At 42.7% G+C, this 22,553-nt stretch overlaps 1 protein-coding gene across 1 annotated transcript in view; it reads left to right on the forward strand.

Moving 5' to 3' along the window:
* Positions 1 to 202: 202 nt before the first annotated feature.
* The window catches only part of LOC147025036 (extracellular calcium-sensing receptor-like), a 33,151-nt gene continuing 10,800 nt past the window's right edge, over positions 203 to 22,553 (forward strand). Inside the window, exons 1-4 of the mRNA XM_085887065.1 lie at positions 203 to 246; positions 3,894 to 3,960; positions 8,270 to 8,497; positions 18,972 to 19,095. Of these exons, the coding sequence (XP_085743191.1) occupies positions 203 to 246; positions 3,894 to 3,960; positions 8,270 to 8,497; positions 18,972 to 19,095 (463 nt within the window). The remainder of the gene's footprint in view (positions 247 to 3,893; positions 3,961 to 8,269; positions 8,498 to 18,971; positions 19,096 to 22,553) is intronic.

The following is a 22,553-nucleotide window of genomic DNA, read 5'->3' on the forward strand; positions in this document are numbered from 1 at the left end:
AAATAAACTCCAGCAGGTAATATATGGATGAAGGGTCAGCTGTGAACATGTTCGAAAGGATCTTATCCAGTGAGTGCATGCAGTATGAAGCCGACAGGCCAGTCGAATTGAAAACGTCCTTCGAGGGTGAAAGCCTTGCAACACTGGAGCATGGAGAAGAACTGAAGTGCAAAGGTCATTCTGCCTCAGAGAGAGGTTGAAGATGGGCACTCTGCGCTGTGAAGGACAATGCGTGACTGAAAACAGGTGAGGAGAGAGTCGAAGAACAGGTGGGCTGCTTTCTCCAGAAAGCCAGTGAGGAGATGCCTGCTTTGAAGTGGTCTCTTAGACCACAGCAGTGCAGTAGATTCAACGAGTTGAGCTATCAGTAGATTCGACGAGCAGATGGAGTTCAGCCAAACTCACTTCACCAGGTATAATACAAGCTGAGATGAACCAACATCCAATGGGGCACAGTTGTTTTTACAGTAAATCTGCACTGCATGAGTTTAGCACTGCAGCTCCAGAGAATGTACCTTTCTGGCAGTACTTGAAATCGTGTAGCTCAGGAGAATGCCTTTCTCCCCTTTGTCTCCGTTCCTTTTCCTTCTACATTTCCTCTCTCCTGCTGAAAGCAAACTTCCGGTTGTTGAAATATCTTCTGCAAACTGTCAGTGTCCCTTTCATTACCTCCACCACAAGGGTGGATGGTGGTTAAGTTTTCCTTCCTGTCTGTTTGTCAGTCTGTGTGCTTGTCTGTGAGCAGGACATCTCAAAAAACATGGATGGATTTGGACAAACTTGGTGGGCAGGTTGGGTATGTGAGAAGGATGAATGGATTAGATTTCGCTGAAGATCCAGAACCGGATATTACAATTTTTAAAGTAATTCCTCACCATTGAGTGATAGGGCAAAAACTATATTTTGCATCATATCTCAAAAAGGTTGTGGTTGAATTCCGATTAAACTTGGTGAACAGTTTGGGTGTGTGACAAGGACAAATTGATTAGATTTTGGTGAAGATCCAAAGCTGGATATGAAATTTTTGTTTTAAAGTGATTCTTTACCATTGCTTTGGTGCCAAAAACGATATCGCAAACAATTATGGATGGGTTTTGACAAAACTTGGTGCATGAGTTGGGGATGTGACAAGAACAAGCCGTTTAGATTTTGGTTTGGGTCCGGATCCAGATCTGGCCTATTAGTGGGACACAAAACGCAAACTTCTCAGTTTGGCAGAGGTGTGCATGCTACTTAGTGCTGTTCTTCATTTCGTTATCGTTGACCAGGTCACAGCAGCCTTTGGTGGTTCTCTTATCTCATGTTGTTGCCATTCCGAAGGTGCGGTTGGTTTCTCTTCTCTCGTATTGCTGTCCTTGTCAAGGCCAATTCAGCCTCGGCAGCAATTGTCATTGTGAGCCAACCGGACTTTCAACAGCCAAAACAATTCCTTCACCACAGTCGAATTAACTTTCACCCACAGCACAATTATATGTTATACTGCTCCATAACACTGGTGAAAAAACACAACTAATATGTCCGTAACAATATGTACACATCGTTCGAAGGAAATAATGACAGTTGTTTTCTTTCACAACCTCGTGACATTCCCGGAACTCCTCAGAAAAAGACATTTATAATGACATGGGTTGTACCATCCTTGTTCCAGTCATTAAAGATAGAAGTCAGAAATAATGCAAGGACCCATGAAACCTCTGCAGTAAAAGCCCTTGCTCGAGAGAATGACAGTAATTTGGGTGGTGTGTGGACAACAGACTGCTGCCAATCCTGAAGCCTGAGGTCCATGCAGATTGTGACCTTCACAAGGCCTGTGATGAATATTGACCCCACCCTCTCAATATATGATGACCCTTTTAACAGATGAAGAGAAAATTGAGAAGGAGGACATGGCAATTGTGAATATGACAGCTCCAAAGATGTTTTTGGCTTCACATAGCACCAACATGGTGGTTGTATGATTTTTCAGGGGACAATTGTGGGTGTCGTCAGGCCAGTTGACCAACCAATGGGTGGAATGGAATGTTACACACCGATGAATGGACGGACAAACAAGCATATTATTATATAGATTAATCATATAAACAACATAAAATAAACAATCACACCGGGTTGAAAGGTAACATTTTCTCAAGCTCCATTTTAACCCACATCTTGTCCGACAAAAACAGTTGAATGTTGTTCAAAATTAATGTCCAATTTTCAGCATCGCTCTATCGGGAGAAACCTACCAAAGTTGTCCACATGATAAAAAGATAAAAAATTTGCGCTGTTGGCAACATCTGCCATTTTCATCTGATATTTGTGCAAACATTCAGTGTAATTGTCTGTTGTATTCAGGTGAGGTACTGAGAGAAACAAAAGCTGTTGTAATCTTTGTTATTATTCATCTAAATGATTTTGCTGCACTTGGCGAATTGCTCTTGTTAAGAAATGTGACTGAAAAGATATGGCTGGGATGGATCAGTTCACCTGTAATGAAGAATTCACGTTATACTCACGTTTATGATGGAACAATTGGATTTGACCAACTCCAAGGAAAGATTCCAGGCTTTAAAAAGTTTATTCTTAGTCTGCAACCTCAGAATGGTCAAAACGTCAATCACAACAAAAAAAAAATTCCTCGACAAACAAAACATTTTTTGGAATCTGAAAAAAAGCAAAAATATCATTATTTTCAAAGGAGTGCTTCACTTGGTCAAACAAAGATATTGTTGCCTGATTTTTATGAAAATGTGTCAAAACCTTTTTACCCAAATTATAAGAGAAGAACACAAAACACAAGGTAACAATGCATTTGATGATTTTAATTGAGAGTGGAGATCAAAAAGAATGTACGCATGTATCATGTATTCAGATAAGAGGAATAGAAGACGGTATTTTCAGAGGAATAGTAGACTGGGTGTACTGGGTGTACGGCAGAGATCACACCGTTTTGGAATGTAAGGTAGCACCTTTGTGTTGATCACTCACATTGGTCTTTTGCTTGGCACTCACCGCTCACACGTGGCTGCAATAAGCTATTTTGCATGCATTGGTCACGCCCTGGCAAATGGTCTCTGCTGGTAGGGTAAACTTGGTTCAGAACATGTCAGAACTTGGGAGTTCAGAACATAAAAGGTTCTCAACCCAAAGGACACATTTACCTCAACTCACAAGGAATGGAAGGCATAACAGTCAATAATTTGATATGCAACACCCATCCTTATTTATTGTGGTAACTAATCATTTTATGTCGAATTCCTATCCTCTTTTGCCATTCAGTCCGAAATTGCTTGTTTGTGACAGGTTGTTTCCACACCAACCCAATGTCAGTGCACCATTCTGTTATGAATCACCTTGCTCTTTGAGCAGCATAGGATTTGTATGAAATTAAAATGGGAGAGAAGGGGAAACAGCCACAAAAGAAAGATCAAGGCAGATTATAAATCCATGGACCTCTGCACACATTTAGAAATCAGTATCAAGGTTGATTGGAATAAGGGTTGTTCAATTTTGCAAACAAACGTAAGGATTTCATGAATGGAAAGAGGGTAAATTAACAAAATGCAAAAACAAAAAGTAAACAAGCAATATTGCAATATCCTCAAGTATGAAGCAAAATTTTATGAAAAAATAAAATTTCTCAAAATTCAATATTTCCTCAGATATTATGCAGAGAACACCTGTTCTGAAAATCCTGATGCTTCCACAAATGTATTTTTGGATGACTTTTGGAAAGAAACATTCAATTGTTCTTGGAATACTTTTCATAATGAGTTAAATATATGCAGTAGACATGAGAAACTTGATGAAGTACTTCCATCATTGACAGATGTTTCACAGCTTCGTGTATCTTACTTATCATATTTAGCAGTTTATGTTTTTGCGCACGCTTTACACGATCTACATTCAAGGACACCCAGTCATTGCCCTTTCAATAATGGCTCTTGTGAAAATATTGACAACTTTGAACCCTGGCAGGTGAGTCTTAATCCTTATTGGATTGCACTGATCAGTTTTTGGCACCAATTCTCCACTTGAACTGTGTAATTAAAAGATTTTGATTTTATTCTGGTCATGTTTTGAAGGTGTGCATTACTGGTAAATAATTGTGAGTGTTAATCTTAAGCACGAAGTAAAGTTGCTATGATTATGCATTTCCTGAGCATTTTAAAACTTTGCTCTTCTTGCCCTTCTTGACAATCGATACACCAGTGAAAACTTCACCGGTTACCAATTCTCCAACTTGCACACAAGCACTCAAGCTATATCTTAATTGTTCTTTCTTTCCTCCACGATTCCCCTCTCAGCACCAGGCATGTATCCCGATGTTTGATATTCAGTCCTGATGTTGATTTACAGCACAACAACGATATGTAACATTCTTTCGAAAAGTATTTGGAACATACCTCACTACATTTGTCTATCAACAGAAAGTAATGCAGGTAATTCTGAAACTATCCAAAGGATTCTTATCAAAAGAACACTTAGGGTTCCAAATCTGAATGTTTTTGAAGAGTTTCTCGTCAGAATGATATGTTGAATGTGACAGCAAAGCCTGAATTCATCGAAGCTATGCCTTTAAGAAGTAATTACCTCCACCAGCAAAGTCTGTGAGCAGGACATGTGAAAAAGTTATGGACAGATTCGGACAAAACTTGGTGGACATGTTGGGTATGTGACAGAATAATTGATTCAATTTTGGTGAAGATCCAGATCCAACCTTTCAGTAGGATACAAAACATAAACTGTTCAGCCTGACAGAGGTATGCACTCTATCAAGTGCCACGCTAGTATAGTGCTGTAGTCACGGGATATAAATAAAATACAAGGAAAGGGAAATGAAGGAAAAAGATAATAATCCCATCGTCTTAGCTTGTTCGGTATCTCCATCCAACGTCTACACCCATGCCTTTCTACCTTAACATATGACCCATGACTCTCCATCACAAATAACTCCTTGATCACTGTTTATTGATGCAAGAGAAGTAGGGCGTAAGAAACATAAGCAAATCAATAAAGGAGAGAGAAGAGGCAACATCAATACATCGCCTTTCATGAACATATTGGTATCAACAAGTGCACTTTCTGACTTGCCGATCCTCCCAAAAAATATATCAAAATATAAGAGTTTAAAAAATATAAGATTTTATAGATAAGAGTTTGATCAAAATATAAGAGTTTAAACAAGTATTTTTTACACTGATCAATGATCTTCACCTTCAATACTTTTCTGAAATAATTAAAAAAACATATCAATCGAATAAAGTAAACAAGAAAAAGAGCAATCAGAGTTTGCAGATCCTCGCCAGGACTTGTTTTGTGGAGTGTGTTGTGTGGCGTTTGTGTACTGGTGTGTTACGTAATGAATAAGAGACATAATTAGAACTGCTGGCAAAGATGACCGGGTACAAAGACGTCTCGCTTTGATGCAACCACACTTTGATTGCACACCTGACCCTGACCCAAGACGTTTACTCTAATTAGTCAATTGAATTCAGAATGGGATTAAAATACCTTCAATGCAGATCAAATCGAAGACCAAATAGGTACAGTCCTGCATTGGAGTAATCAGAAGGAAGCCAAACAAGCAAATAGAATTGATGAAGTCATCAGGAGGAACCTGGATAGGATTTGCATTTCAACTGCTACTCCTCTACCCTAAACCCATTCAGTCACAGCCAAGTGAGCCTGATTCAAAAATAATAATAATGAAATAAATAAAAACCCCACATTAAAAAATAAATAATTTTGGCAGCTAAACCATGCGTCTGATTAAATTGAAATTTAAACTATGTTTTCAGCATCGCCAATAGATCACAAATGTGAAGTTTCACGTCGATTGATTGAGTGGTTCTTGAGAAAACATTATTTAATGTTTCTTAAATCCAATATGGCTGCCAAACCATGTGACTAACCAATTATTCCTGAACAACCCTTTAAAAGCATGCCTTGGGGAATATTTATGTGAAGTTTCGCCTCAATGTGAAGTGTCAAGCTGTTCTGGAGAAGAAGATTTTTGAATATATGTTAGGATTAATCCAATATGCCTGCCAAACTATGTCACCTATGACATCATATGTGTGAATCTTTTGTTCCTCATGGATAGGTGATCATAGGTATAAGGTTTTGCCTCGATCTGTTCAGCCATTTTCGAGAAAAGATTTTTGAAGGTTATTTTATTTTTACACAATATGGCAGCCGAATCATGTGGCCGATGACGTCATGAAAATTTTTTGTGAAACATTTTATCGACAGAATTAAACCTGTTGGAGCCCAACCTGTAAGAATGTACGGCCTGCCGAAGATTCACAAGGAGAATATCCCTCTAAGACCGATACTGTCCATGGTGCGATCGGCACAACATGAACTTGCCAAGTGGTTGGGAGAGGTACTGCAACCAGTCTTGGATTCACTTTCTCATTTCATGGTTAAGGATTCCTTCACATTTGCAGAACCAATTGAAGCTCAAACACCGACAAGTGAGGACAACATCATGGCATCCTTTGAAATTAAAAGCTTGTTCACTAATGTACCATTGACGGAGACGATTGAGATCTCCGCACGTTTGCTGTATCACACCGATCTGGAACAACCGATGACCTCGGAACACGTCTTCGTGGAATTAATGAACACAGCAACAAGGGAGGTGGAATTCAGTTTTAACAACATGATGTATGTTCAAACGGACGGTGTGGCCATGGGTTCTACATTAGGCCTAGCTCTTGCAAATATCTTTGTAGGCTATCATGGACTGCAGAAACTGAATGGTCGGCAAGGTGTCAATTCCCCCATTGTATACTATCTGTATGTTGATGACATTTTTGCTTTGTTTGAGTCTCGGACGGCATGTGACAATTTCCAGGCATGGCTCAACACTCTCCATCCAGCGCTGAAGTTTACCACGGAGCTGGAATCGTCAAACACGTTTCCGTTTTTGGACGTGTTGGTTGATAGATTCAACCTTGGTTTCACAACATCCATCGACCGGATTCCGACTTTCACAGGGCAGGATACTCGCTGAGACTCCGACACCTCCACGAAATACAAAATCACCTTGATCAACCTCCTGGTTAACAGAGCACAGAGGATTTGTTCACCTTGTAATCTTCCAGCTGAAATCGACAAAATCATGAATGTACTCGGTGAGAATGGTTATCTGAGCATATAGTTAAGAGATACATACACAAGTTTCTAAACACGACAAGAGACCGGAAGATTGGTCCGGACAAATGTCCAGTCTATATCAGGATGCCCTGGAAAGGGCAATAATCATGAAGGTTTGAAGTACAAATCAAACATATTGTGTCCAACACGTTTCTGGCTGTGCAACCCCGAGTAATCTTTACCTCTCGCCGTTTGCTGACGTCAGTCAACAAGGATGTGCTACTCACCTCACAAACCAGCAATGTTATTTATGAGTTTAAGTGCCGATGTGAAGCTCAGTACGTGGGTCGCACAACACTAAGATTGGCTGATCGGATCAAACAACACGTCCCCTTGGTGATTCGAAGAAAGATTGTGAGGGTTAGAATACAAGCGTGTGGAAATAGCACGTAGTGCGAAGAGTGCGAGCATGTATAAATATCCAGCAACCACCGGCCACTGTACCTGCTTCATCTGCCATTGTACAGCACCTGGTTGCCAACCCTATCTGTGCAGACCAGTACAATGCGGATATGTTCAGGATATTGAGCCGAGGTCGGAGCTCGTTTCATTTACGTATGTTGGAAGCAACCTTCATCCTTACCACCGATCCAATACTATGTCGTCAAAAGGAATTTGTACGATCTCTGAGTCTCTTTCAGCATGGAAAGATCAACGGAAGTACGTGAATGTGGTGTAACAAATGTAACAAGGATGTGCTTGTGCAGTGCTTTGGATAGATGTTAATCGGGCGTTTTTATTCCCTGCCAGCATTCATTGGTGGATGTTACAGATCCCACAGTGTCCTTCATGAAGAGTAAGTGAACTATCGCTGGCACCTTGAACAAATTCCAAATTCCTGCCCGAACTCGGAGAGGGCAATCCATCAGCAGCACAGTCCTGTCCTCAGCCAATGATACCACCCCACAGCCTCATGCTGCATATGAACGAAGAAGAAGCTGAAAGAAAATATTATGGTATTTCTGGGAACCCATCATCAAAGGGCACTCCAGCCAGTAGTTAATAAAGCAAGAAAATATTCAATTGTAATGATTAATTAAAAATAATGTTATCAATCCACAGTGTTGAGTCTCGTTGAGAATCAAAACTATCCTTGAACTTTATGGTTTATGATTTGTTTCAGTTAATGTACTACATGCGAAATGTGCGTTTTGTGAACAACATGGGGAATGAAATTAGTTTTGATGAGAATGGAGATCCTCCAGGAATATTTGAACTGTTGAACTGGCAATTTGTTGCAACAAATGAGCTGAAACTGAAGGTTGTTGGTTGGTATGATTCAAATGCTCCAGCAGGACAAGAACTTCAGTTAGAAGATCAAGCGATTATGTGGAAAGAAGGAGCACGCAATGTAAGTTTAAAGCCACGAGTAAAATAGGACCACTGGAACTGAAGCTTATCTGGGCCCTGGCCTAATGTTGTAACTCAAATTTAGTAGCATTCTGACTGTTGGGTGTTGATATGAAGATTTTGAAGGAATTTACATGACTTTTCCAAATAATTACTAAGTCCACTATTTTGACACATTTCCAGTCGTGAGATCAGCATGACCTCCACAATTTAACATTACAAGCCTGTCCTAATATGGCAACCCAAATTTTGTAGCATTCTGACTCCTGGGTCTGGAGAAGAAGAATTTTATAGGAATGAATGCGATTTTCCCAAAAGTTGACGAAGTCGGCCATTTTGACACACTTCTGGTCAAGTGATCGACATGACTTCTGCATTATTATTAAAGGTCCCCCCTGACATGCAAAAATACTGAAATTTCATTTATATATGTCCTATAGGAGTTTTTCATCGTGATTTCAGATCTGACAATGTTTTTTCACAATACTCATTCTGTAAAATGTAAAATTAGAAAAACAAACCTCTTCGGGAATGCCCCTAAAAATTCTCCTGAAAGGGGCGTAACCCACATGACGTTAACTACAGGATTACAAAGGCAGCACGTAAATTACTCGGGTTGGTGGTCTACGTGATTCTATTGGCTTTCTGTGTGTTTCCACATTTGTTAGGGTTTGTCGCTTCGTTCATTTCTGCTTTAAAAAAAATCGAACATTTGGTTTTGAATAATGGATGGCATGGACTTTCATTTGTCTGGTAACTACAGTGAGTGTGAGAGAAATGAAGGATTTTGGTCTGAATCACATGGAGAATTGTCGGATAATGTAGTCGCGGGAGGTGAAGTTCAGGCAGCTGGAAATGAAATACGGCCTTAGCAGTTCGAGCCCGAAACAGGACAAGCAGAGGAAACTGGCGATGAAATTCCCGGAGTTCATGATGATTGGGAGGACATCTAAGGAAGACTTGGCAATAACAACTGGATAGACTAAATCCTCTTCGTAATTCAATAATGTAAATTCGACTTGCATACTGCTCGATATCAGAAATATTTTAGTGAGGTGACGTGACCAGTGCAGCACAGCGGACATGTTTCTCCGCGGCGAATAAATCGCAAGCAAGGCCGGCGCATAACATCGGCCGTATCTCTCCACGCATAAAACGAAGCAATCTCGCTGTCCGGATACGATGAAAACTTGTGTGCAGAACACACCTTGTGACACAATTGTCTTGAGTTGTCCGATAAATCTGACGTTCTGTTGCATTTTTATTTATTTTATTCCTACTGTTGTTATGTAGCACCAGTAGAAAACAATAAGCCTGGTGTTGGCTTAGTGGTGAGGGTGGCGGCTTGGGATCCTAGGGTCCTGAGTTCAAGCCTGGTTGGCACCTGAATTAAAATACACCAGGAGGTTGACTCAGCCTGTCATCCTTACGAGGTCGGCAAAATGAGCACCAGTGTACGGGTAAGGGGGAGACTGCGTCCCAACCAATGATGCAACGAGAGAGAGAGAGAGAGAGAGAGAGAGAGAGAGAGAGAGAGAGAGAGAGAGAGAGAGAGAGAGAGAGAGAGAGAGAGAGAGAGAGAGAGAGAGAGAGAGAGAGAGAGAGAGAGAGAGAGAGAGAGAGAACAATAAAAGAAAGCTACAGCACGTCAGATTTATCGGCCTAGTCGTTCGGACGACGGATTTATCGGCCGAGTCGGACGGACGACGGATTTATCGGACAAGTCTAGACCAGTGTTTCTCAACTGGGTTCCCCGGAAACCTAGGGTTCCACAAGAGGTCGCTTGGGGTTCCGCGAGAAACAGAAATAAATAGGTTAATGTATTTTTGAGACGTTTTTGTTTGATTTAATATTCGTAATTTTACTATACACGTACGGCATATTGTTAGAAACTCCTTGGTTATTATAAGAGGCTTCAACCTCTTGTATTATTTACAATTATAACAACCATAGGGAATGTATTTGACGATGTCTATATGGCACCAGTATGAAACCGCCCTCACTGGTTCGTGGACGTCCAGTACGCGGCGGATTCGTGTACCATTGAGTGACTGACTCAAGTACGGGACGCATGCACGGTGTCCATCTATCTTCTCTGTGTTTCCTAGCGCGAAGTCTCTCTCTCTCTCCAGGTTAGTTCTTCTGTTTACCTTTATTGCTTCAGCTTTATTTGTTTAAGTTTTGTTTATCAAGTTACATGAGGTGTGTTTTTTTAATTGAAAAACAGACTCGGGGTTGACAAACACTTTCAAAAATGACGTTTTCAAACAAAAAAAAATAAATTTTTTTTGTGAATTAAAACATTGTGTGTGTGAATTGTGTGTGAGGTCTCATAAATGAGCAGTATGTTTTTTTTTTCATTGCCAATAAATTTGACAAAAAGGGGGTCATTTTTTCCCTTAAACCAGGTATCCGAAAAAAAATATTATATTTACCACGTGAACTTCCATAAAAATATAAAAGAGCAAGATATTAATAATGGTATATAATAATTTTTATGCAGGGGTTCCCTGAGACATGAAAACTATTTCAAGGGTTCCACAAAGGTAAAAAGGTTGAGAAACGCTGGTCTAGACTCGAGAGATCTAGAGTCAATCCACTCTATGCGAGTTTCTGTATGTGACGTCAATGCTGCGATTCGCTGAAGTCAACTTTTTTTAGGGGCGGGGCATAGCAAGTTGTGAAAGGCACCAGAAATGATCGAAATATTGCTCTAATTATCCCATTTTTGATTAAAAAAAAACATGGGTGATTTCTTCACTAGGAAGGTCAAGTTAATATATAGATAACCAGAAAGTTTTGCATGTCAGGGGACCTTTAACATCCCTACTTTGGCCTAATGTAACCCAAATTTGGTGGCATTCTGACTGATGGTTCTCAAGAAGATTTTGGAAGGAATTTGTGCGAACGCCACTTTGACACACTTCTGGTCATGTGATCAGCATGGCCTCTGCAATTTAACACCAGGACGGTGCTCCAATGCTGCAACCAAGATTTGGTAGCATTCTGATTGCTGCGTCTGGAAAAATTTTTTGAAGGAATTTTATGAGATTTTCCCCAAAATTGAGGAATTCAGCCATTTTGACACACTTCCAGTCATTTGATTGGAATGACCCCTGCAATTTAACATCCCAACCTTGGTCTAATGTTGGAACCCAAATTAGGGAGCATTCTGAATAGTGGGTTTGGAGATGAGTATTTTTGAAGAAATTTACTGTCAGCAAATTATGGTATAAATTTACGAGGTAAACAAAGTAACCAGTATAACCCTTTTGACCTATTTAAAGTCATGTGACTGAAACTAGTTTCGCCATTCTTGTTACCAGTCAGGAGAGGAACAACGTTGCCAAATTTCAGCCAGATCGGCCCAGCAGTTTGGCTGGAGATGTCAAAATATGAGACGGACGGGCAGATGGTGCGCGATGACAATACCTTATCTGGAATTGAAATTCTAGAAAAGCTAAAAATTGAATGCTTTTGGTGTGTGTTGTGGAAAGGTTGTTCAGATAGGATGGTGCAGAGGTTTCTCAGTTACTTTTCAGTTATCTTGCCTGGATTTGATTTGCAAACCAACTATAAACCGTCGGATCGGTGCTTCACAGTCAAGTTGTTACATCACAAAGTGTGCCATCACTCAGATTGATGCTAAGTTGTGGATCCCTCTCCCAGCATTAGTTTGTGATCGATATGGACCCTACAGTGTCTATCACAGCGGGTGGGTGAGTTATCACTCGCACCCCAAATACATTTGAAATACCTTCCCTGATTATCGGTTGGAAGGCAAAGACAAAGCAACCAGTATAATCCTTCCCAAGAGACTGCTTTGGGAATAGCACCAGAGACAAGCAGCCAAATAATACTGTAACGTAGCACCAGGGACAGGCAGACAAATAATACTTTTATATGTGTGGGGTGCAGAGCAGTTATCAAAAGGGAAGGCCTTAGCATGGAGTATGTGCTTACATCGAATAGATAATTATTGTTCCCTGGCTCCTTCGACAAGGTCGGAGATGGGGATATTAAAATGAGCTCTGTGCGACTGACTGACCAATCATCTGTCTACGTTTTCTTTTTATTCATGGTCTCGGCTCATGGAAGAGCTAGGACACAGAACAGATCAGGACACAACATAACAAAGGGAACAGCAGGAGAAAGAGGAAACACTAACAGTGGGGCAGAGGGAGAAAGTAGATGGAGACGGAAAAACAAGGGATGCAGGTTATGACGAGGGGTAAGGGGGAACGCAAGGAGTGGACAACATGGATACATAAGCAAAATTTTGGTAGGGGTGGGGGTGGTTTAACAGGTGTAGAAATGATCATGATTTTGGATGGCGGACCTGAAGGGAAGAATGAGATTGAAGAGAGTGTGGAAGGTGGTTCCACAGGTGGGAAAAAGGGGAACAAATGAGTGAAGATGAACAGTGGTTCTGGATTTAAGCAGTGCAACATCAGAAATTAGTTGGCAGAAAACAGAGAGACTACCAACCTGTCATCGATAGCGAAGTGATAGGCCCAGAGACTCACCTTCAATGTAGGAGATTTCAATGATCTTGAAGGCATTGATTTCGATGGCATCAGGCTGAGCAAGGTACGAGGCAATGGAGCCAGTCCAGAGACGAGAGCAGCACTTCATCAAACTGCGGGTGAAGGCCCTGCAGGTGGATAGGAGTTCAGTTGTTCCAAGGAAGGACTTTGTATGATGAAGGATGCCCAGTCATCAGCCCAGCTGGCTTTGGAAGCCAACTTTGAAATGTGGATTGCCCAAAAAGATCATGGCTGAGAGTGAGATATAAGAGTTTGAGTGACTGAACTTCTTCGAGAGGGTTGTTAAGAAAGTGTAGGGGAGGGTTTTCCGAGAGAGAAAGAGAAAGAGAAAGAGAAAGAGAGATTTCTCAAGATTAAATGACATATTCCAAGTGTTTGACCAGTTTGTGATTTTGATAAGGTCTGAACAGAGGGAAGAGGCTGCTGCTTGTCTACCTCAAGGTTGACTGATGTCATGGCATTGGTTGGAGTCATCAAGTATAGTATAAAGATCTATACTAATAAAAGGCAGTGTGTGTGTGTGTGTGTGTGTGTGTGTGTGTGTGTGTGTGTGTGTGTGTGTGTGTGTGTGTGTGTGTGTGTGTGTGTGTGTGTGCATGCAAGTTGTTGTTGTTACCTGCTACCTCCTCATGTGGGTGTGTTTCAGGAGGTGAAACAGAGACCTGCCATGTCTCAAAGTGTGTGTGTGTGTGTGTGTGTGTGTGTGTGTGTGTGTGTGTGTGTGTGTGTGTGTGTGTGTGTGTGTGTGCATGCAAGTTGTTGTTGTTACCTGCTACCTCCTCATGTGGGTGTGTTTCAGGAGGTGAAACAGAGACCTGCCATGTCTCAAAGTGTGTGTGTGTGTGTGTGTGTGTGTGTGTGTGTGTGTGTGTGTGTGTGTGTGTGTGTGTGTGTGTGTGTGTGTGTGTGTGTGTGTGTGTGTGTCTACATATGGGGTTTCAGAATGTGGAATGGAGTCCTCCCAGGGCGGACTCAAAGTATCCACATTCATTTCGATGAGGGGTCACGATTCATGGACCAAGCTATGAAGATTTCTGTTTTCAACGTTTTGTGCCTCAAGATTTCTACAGGAACGTCACTTCCCACTGTAGTTTGTTTGTAGTAATATTTCCTGGGATGGTTTTTAACATCTCTGTGAGGTTCTTCGTCATCACTGGTACAACTTTGGCATTCTTCAGCTTCTAGGATCTTTTTACTTCATGCTTGAGGTCTTCGTATTAGGTCATTTTCTTGATTTCTGCATTTTGAGTCCAAAATCATCAGTAATAACACCTAAATTAGCAATGCCTTCTCTGTTTTTTTTACACTGAAGTATGATATCTGGTCGCAATGCTTTGTTTTCGATGTTCACGCCCGATGGGATCATTAGGTCGCACGTCAGCGGTACTTCAATGTTTTCAGTGATTGCTTTTGGTTCATTTTCCCACAACTTTTCTGGAACTTGAATATCAAAGTTTTTGCAGTAATGCCAGCAGATTACTTGACAAACTATGTTGTGTCATTGTGTGTACAGCTGTTCTGACGTTTTTTTTTGTGTTCGGTCAATAAGCGTCACATATCATTATCTTTGTTAACCACCCCTCACCTGTCTTTTTTTCCACCTCTCCCCCACTGTATCCCCTCCTCGCTACCCCCTCCTCATGAAATGCAGCACTGACCTCCCACTCCTCTGCCGCTCTCTTGCTGTCTCTGCATATCTTTCTCTCATGCATCCCTCCCTCCCGCCGTGAAGAGCAATGTTTGGTGAGGTTTCGCTCTCCCCATCTACCCCCGAGCTCCCCCTTCTTCATCCTCTCTGCCTCTCCTCTCTCACCATACACACCTGCCTCCTCTCTCCCTCCCACTTTCTCCTCCCCCCTCCCCCCACCCTTATTGTCTCTGTCAGCGAAGCGATGGGTTGTATTTGTTAGTAAAGAAATTTTCCAGAGTCAGAGCAGTTGATGAATATTAGGAACACAATGGGAAAGCCAATAGGTCTGTAGTTAAGGGGATCCATTTTTGTGCCTTTTTATGTGATGATGTTGGTTGATTTCCAAGCAGATGGAATATGGATGAGGGCAAATGATATGATGAAAAGGGCAGAGAGAGGAAGTGCAAGAGCAGCAGAGCAGATTTTTAGGACATGTGAGCAGATGCCGTTAGGTCTAGTTGCAGATTGAGAGTTGGACATTGCCAGAACCTTCTCCACATTATCAGTATAAAAGAAACAGAGTTCTGGAGGAGTTGCATACGACTGAGAAGGGTGGATACAGAGCAAGGGGTTGGGGTCACAACATTTCCAAACAAACACAGAATTGAGGCATTCGGCCTTCTCACGAGTAGAGTTGGCGCTCATAACTCTTTATTTAATAAATCCATATTTCATAAGTTGTGTGTGCCCTCTCCATCCTCCTCCCATGCATCACTGGATTCAGGATACCAGACATCCCTGGGGGAAATCATGAAATCAAATTAAAATTGTTGACCAGTTTGGGATTAACCCACACTCAGAATAAGATTGCTCGCCGCACCACTCAGGAGTGCGACTAACCAAATTGAGCTCAAAGCTGAGACATCAGCATGTGCGTTTTCTTGTCAAGTGCCATTTGTGATTGCATGATTGAGAGCGTCCAGCCAACCATGTGAAAATACTTAAACGTATTGTAACCGGGAATAGTGTGCCAGATTCTGTGGAGGCAACCTCTGGAGGATGACTCGAGTGAGTCGCTATGGTATGTGGAACGATAGCCGCAAGCTCAAGGTAATTAGGTTTACTTAACTTACTTTGCTCATCAATATTATGGCACACTTATATTTTTACAATCAATAACTTCGTGACACTGGAGGTGCAATCGTGTTTCGAACACCATCGTGACATGGGTAGAAATACTGGGGGTTTAATTATAATAGGGGAGGATGACACAATAGGCAATAGAGCAATAACGAAGATACAGAGGTACTGATGGACTGCTGATGTTGAGACAACGACTGCTTACAGCCTGTAATTACAGCTGCCTTAAAATAAAACTTAAACACAATAGGTTCTCACAGGAAACACAGGAAGAAAAACAGAGTGAAAAAGGAAGATATGGGTGGTACAGGCAAATGCCTTTCCCTTTTGGGGCACTGAGATGTCTCAACATGGGGGTGAGCTGATCAGGATGGAGGCTACTCATTCTGAGACATACATCAGGACTTGGACAATGGTCCATACTCTCTCACCTTCGGGCATCCAGCCCCAACTCGTGGGCTGCACAACTCAGACTGCAACATATCCCGAATGCTCTCTGGCAGCCTCGACTGGTGAACTCTCTGGTGCCGATCCGTGAGCTATCTCGATTGTTTCTTTTGAAATGCTGTGGGATGTGATGTCGGTGCCATTCTCTAATTAGCTGAGATACCGACCATGTGACCTCTCCAATCCTCATGAACGGAAGCTGGAAGGAGACCACTGAGGTAATGGCCGAGCCATTACCTCAGAGCATGAGGTGGAGAATTAAATAAAAGGGTCGCAAGAAAAATATACACACAACGGTGAAAATAACAGAGGTCTGCAGGGAAGACAAGGGTCTATCAATACACTCAACCCTGACAGCCCTAATTGGGGTAATTATAATATGGCTCATCATTAATTAAGAAATTACTTGTTTAATATTGTGGACCCAGGTCCGCGGGGGTACGACGAGTGTGGGGTCTCCCCAGTTCTTTCTGGGCTCACTGGAAATCGAGGCCCTCACACATGAATAAGTCGTGTCATGATGGGTCGCTAGTCGACTGCGAATGCCGACAATTTAACCACGTGACCCAGTGTCCTCTGTCTGACTACCATTTAACTGTGGTACACGAGGTTTCCTTATCTGGAAAATCATGTCCTCGGCAGTTGTGCTACTTTTAGCTTTATTGGATCTTGATTAAGGCGGCTGAGCTTACTGCTAGCACAATACCGGACTGATGTGAGAGCCAATCCGTTGGGGAATTCTCGTGGCCAAGCTTATTGTGCGGACCATGCTGGACCAATGAAGGAAAAGATGAAAAACGAGCTGGGTACATTTGTAATAAAGCAATTTATTACAAGTGAGGGCAAAGAAAGTTATGTGGCACAGTAAAAAAAATGTATATTCACAAAATGGACAGCAGGGGAAAGCAAGGCATTCATAGGAGTGGCTAAAGAAATAAAGTTATTCATAAAAGAAGACAGAGCAGAGTTAACACGATAACCTTCTCCAAACTTACTTACTGTATGTTACACATTTTACAGGTGCCATCACACATCTCGTTTTTTTCATGCACAACTGTTCCTAACAATTCTATCACACACACACACACACACACACTAAATAAATAAATAGTAAAAAAACGGACACACACACACAAATACACACAAATACACACAAACAAACAAACAAACAAACACACACACCTGATGAAGTGACATTTAGCCCAGAAAGAAGAGGAACAGTTGAGGTGTAGCGACCTCGTTGTACATGGCATGGTCGACAGACCTATGCAACCAAATCACTTAGGAAAGAGGAGGAGGGAAGAAAACTGTGGTATCTGCAGTGCATGAGTGGGAGGTTCAAAATGTGGTGCAGCGTAATGCAAGAGGAAGGTGTGTGAGGTGCAAATCAGTAATCGTTGCTCTTTTAGTTCCTGCATCTGCAGTGGATGACACAAAGATGGGAGAAAAATATGTGTGAGAGGAAATTTTAACGGGGACGTGCGAGAGTGTCTGTAAGTGTTATGAATATCGGCTGCATTGCACAGTCGAAGCTGAAGCCAGAGCGCCCCCCCCTCCCCCACTCGCTTGCCCTTGGCTGGGTGAAGAGATTCAGCTGGGAGCCTGGACGAAAGAGAGCCTGACGAAAGAGACCGACTGAGCCTTGTTTGCTTTCTTTTATACAGCCTGGGCGAGGGAGGGGACAAAAAGTGGATCAGGAGGCCTGGTAGGCATTTTTTAACTCCCCCATTGGTGCATAGTCTTCACCCCATTCCGTAGCCATGCCCTGCCAGACTCCGGAGTCGAACATGGCTTCATATGCTTCTCGGCTGGGCCACGTGACAGAGCTCCACAATTAACATGACCCGAGGGTTTTCTTGAGTGCTTTCCAGCCCTGATCGTGTGCTGGACTCCACGACATCACACGTGGTTATATAGCAGCACGCCGAAGCTCCCCAGATGTCGTTGAAGGAACCTCAGCACACGTTTGTGCTTCACGTTACATTCCGATACAAACTGGCTCACAATGTCCTTCGTTCCCCCCAGCAGCCTCAGAGACTGTGCTGAGTGGCCTTGGAGATAGCTGTGGTTGGAAAGGTTTGTCGTGGTTGTTGTGACATAGAGGAAGCGCTGCGGCATTTGTGGTGAAGGAGTTTACACATTGGGAATGGTTGAAGCAGTTTTGGTGAGGAGACTGAAGGGGTTGGCTGTGCTTGTGGTGATGAGGTCAGGCGTAGGTTGTTGTGGGGAATTTTAGGAGACATTTGTTGTGATAATGGTGAGCATTGTAACATCGTGGTGAGCGTGGTGAGGATCAGATGCGAGGCATCTGTTGGCTTATAGCGTACCATTTGCACAGGAACTTGGTGTACATATGCAAACGAGCTGGGCTGTTTGGCCTCATTACGCTTCTCGAGTAACTTGATCTGGTGTGCATGCTTGCATGGCGGCGTTTGTGTATGAAATAACGTGAAGTAAAATAAGTGAAAGAAATGAAAGAATAAGGAATTGAACACCGAACTAAAATCCCGAACATCTTGTCCCATTTACCCACTAGATATATGGAAAGGGCTAACTAAACAAATATTAATGAGATAACTGGGATGGGATCGCCATATGTTGGGTGCCATTGCCTCAGAGGAGTGCCGGTTTTGCAGAACTGGAACAATATCTTTACCTCATAAGCCATTTTCGTCACAAAATATACATCGTTTAATAAAGTTATTTTACAGGTCCCGGTGTCCGTTTGCAGCGACACTTGCCCACCAGGAACGCGTAAACTTTCCCGTAAAGGAGAACCCTTCTGTTGCTTCGACTGCATCCCTTGTACTTTTGGAGAGTACTCCAACAGCACAGGTTAGTGACAGAAAACACATGTCTCAAATGAGTGGGTTTCTTCAATCTCAATCGTTTATGGAAACTAATTATTTGAAGCGAGAAAACTTGTTAAAATGGTTAATAAAGAAAAACATGTTAAATAAAAAGGAACTCGATACTGTCTATAAAGAGTCCTTTTGATATGGGGCCCACAAAGTCATTTTGAAATTATGTTAATGGCCTCCAAGGCCAAAATGATGTTGATGGCATTGATGGCATCCAAGGCCATCAACATCATTTTATATTATTTGATTCATGAGGATTTACATGGACATGTAGTTTTCGCCCTAAAGACTACTACTGAGAAAGATAACAAGGGGAAATTTATGTCCACAATCAAGAGAAAACAGGACGGCTTGTACACATGGGTTATTACCAAGGACGAGTAGATGATGTGAGGGGGTCTTGCATTTTCTGAGATGAAGTGTGTAAAACAACTCGTATATTTTAGCATCATTCCGATTGAATGTAACTTATAAGATCTTCTCTGTAAATATGAATGCACTGTAATGCTGCTACAAAAATAAAAATTGCAAGTGATGGACTCATTTGTTTTGTTCAAAATATTGTGCAAGATCAAAAGATGGGGAAAAGTGATAATTCAAAGGGTAACAAGAAAAAGAACAATCAGAGATGCAGACCCTCGCCAGGACATCTTTTGTGTGGTGTATCTTATGTTGTGTTTGTGTGCTGGTGTGTTACGTAATTAATAAGAGAAATAATTAGAAGTTCCACTTTATAACTGCTGGCAGTGATGATCTGGTACCAAGAATTCCCGCTTTGATGCAACCCCTCTTTGATCGGATACCTGTCCCTGACCCATTACTTTTTATACGCCCGATATATATATATATATGTATATATATATATATATATATATATATATATATATATATATATATATATATATATATATATATATATATATATATATATATATTGTTGCGGATTCGCGCCCGCCGGCGTGCTGACGGCCACGTAACTCGAATCGCGGCACGTCGCCCACCGGACGGACAATCCAGTCGTGACCCTCTCGGACTAACGCCGGGAACCAGTCACGGGTGGACCTTTCGGTCTCACCGCGATCGAGCCAATCAGCCCCCGCATGGGATAGGGTTGCTCGCCAAATTCGACCTACCTAAGTACCCATGCGGAGGGTAGACCGGGCGATCGCACCTCGCCGCAGGTCGACTTCGGACACGGGCCACTTAAGCGACCCGTTCCGTACTATCAGGATAACCGAGCGGTGTTATTCGTCGACCTCGACGGTTCGATTAATTATCGGGCGTATTCAGCCCACTACCAACCCTTTACGTGAAGCAAGATGAGGATTCAAAGAAAGAAATGACGAAGCGAAGCGGGAAACAGTTCAACACAAAGCACATTTATTCGCGACGAACGGAAAGCACACATATTCAATTCCACCAAAAGCACACAAAAAAGACACAATGCAATTTACACAAAAAGCAAATATAAAAGAGAAGACACAATGCAGAGCTAATACCGACTACCGAGCACACGGCAACACTTATACAATTTTACTTCACAGACGGCGCCGACAACACATACCCAAAACCAAGGAAAAGAATACCCTCAAGGATGAGGCGGGCCTGAGGCCGAGACCGGGTCGGCCTACCCGTCTGGTGATGAGACGCGGAGCGGCAATGGCGCCCCAACCCCGCGGGCCTCGCGGGCAGTGTCTGGTAAGGGGTGGGAAAGGGGCCCCCTTGGTCGCACTATCTCAGCGCGGGGGGAAACAGGAGGGGGTTGCTGATGCTCGGGGTATAGAGGATTTTTATTGCCCCGCGACGAGCGTCTCCACCTCGGCCAGGTCGCGCTGTCGGCCTCCTGGGGTGCAGCTCCCTGCACGACACGAGCACCCCCTCGTCTGCCCTCGCCGCCTCTCCACAGCTCCGTCCCCTCCGTTCCGACTCCAACGCACACGACGACCAGCTCCTTCTTGCCAACTCCACCGCCCGCGAAGTCTTGACTCTGTTTCCGACTCTCCTACTCTCCTACCCTCGTACTCTCCTCGTACTCTCCTCGTACTCTCCTCGTACTCTCCTCGTACTCTCCTCGTACTCTCCTCGTACTCTCCTCGTACTCTGGACTGACGAACACGGTCCTTTTATCAGCCCCGTAGCTTCGCCTTTGACCCCCTCCCTTTGACCTTTCACCTCGCTCCCCATTGGCCCGAGAAAAAGTGGGCGTGAAGGCTTTTTGATCCATAAATTTGCATATATCGATCGCCCTGGGGGCGGGGCCAATTCACCCCTCGCTCACCGATTGGACGGCAAAAAGTGGGCGTGTGTCGTTTTTGATCCGTTCCTGAAGCACAAAATCCGTGATTTTGTACACGCTGTTCGGCGCGCGCCCTGCACGAGTCCAACACCGGTACCCACAGGCGGCGCAAGAACGGTGGCGATGCGACGGTTGCGAGGTGTGACGGGAAGGTCGTGGCGGTTGTGGTGAAGCGGCGTTGTGGTTGGTGGTTGATGTTGTGACTGGTGGTGGTAATCATGGCGGTTGGTCCAAAATAAAGATAGCAAAAGAAAAACGGCTATCCTGAAGAGTCGCAGCACGCATAAATGACATGTATTCCCACTAGACAACGGGTTTGGGCCTAACTACACATGTACTTACCGAGATACCTCACCTAAGGGACCTGAATGGTGGTTTGCGAATGTGGTAACCACAACAATATATATATATATATATATATATATATATATATATATATATATATATATATATATATATATATATATATCGGGGCGTATTATGTGATACCGGTCATCCGTCTGTCCGTCCATCCGTCCGTTCCTGTCCACACTCTAACTCCCAAAGTTCTCAACTTTCACGTTTCATATTTGGTACATAGGTACAGACTGTGGAGACGGTGTGTCGCAACATACGTTCGTCATCTAAAGTGGTTGCCATGGCAACCAGGATGCTGTTTTCCATGTAGTCGCACAATTCTGCATACATATTTCCATGTTATAGCACAATTCTTGTTCAGGCCTATATTGTGCTCACTTGAGCTCTTGTTTATTCTTCTTCTTCTTCTTCTTCTTATTAATTATTCAATTGAATTTAGAATGGGATTAAAATAAATTCAATTTAAATAAAATGGAAGACCAAATTATAATAAACAGGTCCTGCTGTTGCGTCCTTCCATGGTGTCTGTGTCCTTCACTCGGGCCGGCTCCTTCACTGAAATGCGGACATGAAGGCATTTGTTCAGTATATAACAAACTGCCGACTCAGGAATGTGAACTATCATACCTGCTATGAAAAGGGACATATTTCCAAGGTATGTCCAGGGAACAACCATCAACAGAATCGAAGACAGAAAAAATTCAGCTTAAAATCTGTAAGTTCCACAAGCTAGATTGATTCAAACAGTGATAATGAATCAGACATGGAACGAGACCACA

This window comes from Eptatretus burgeri, chromosome 6 (assembly GCF_056783735.1).
Source record: "Eptatretus burgeri isolate ZD-2024b chromosome 6, Ebu_testis_v1, whole genome shotgun sequence".
NCBI lineage: Eukaryota > Metazoa > Chordata > Myxini > Myxiniformes > Myxinidae > Eptatretus > Eptatretus burgeri.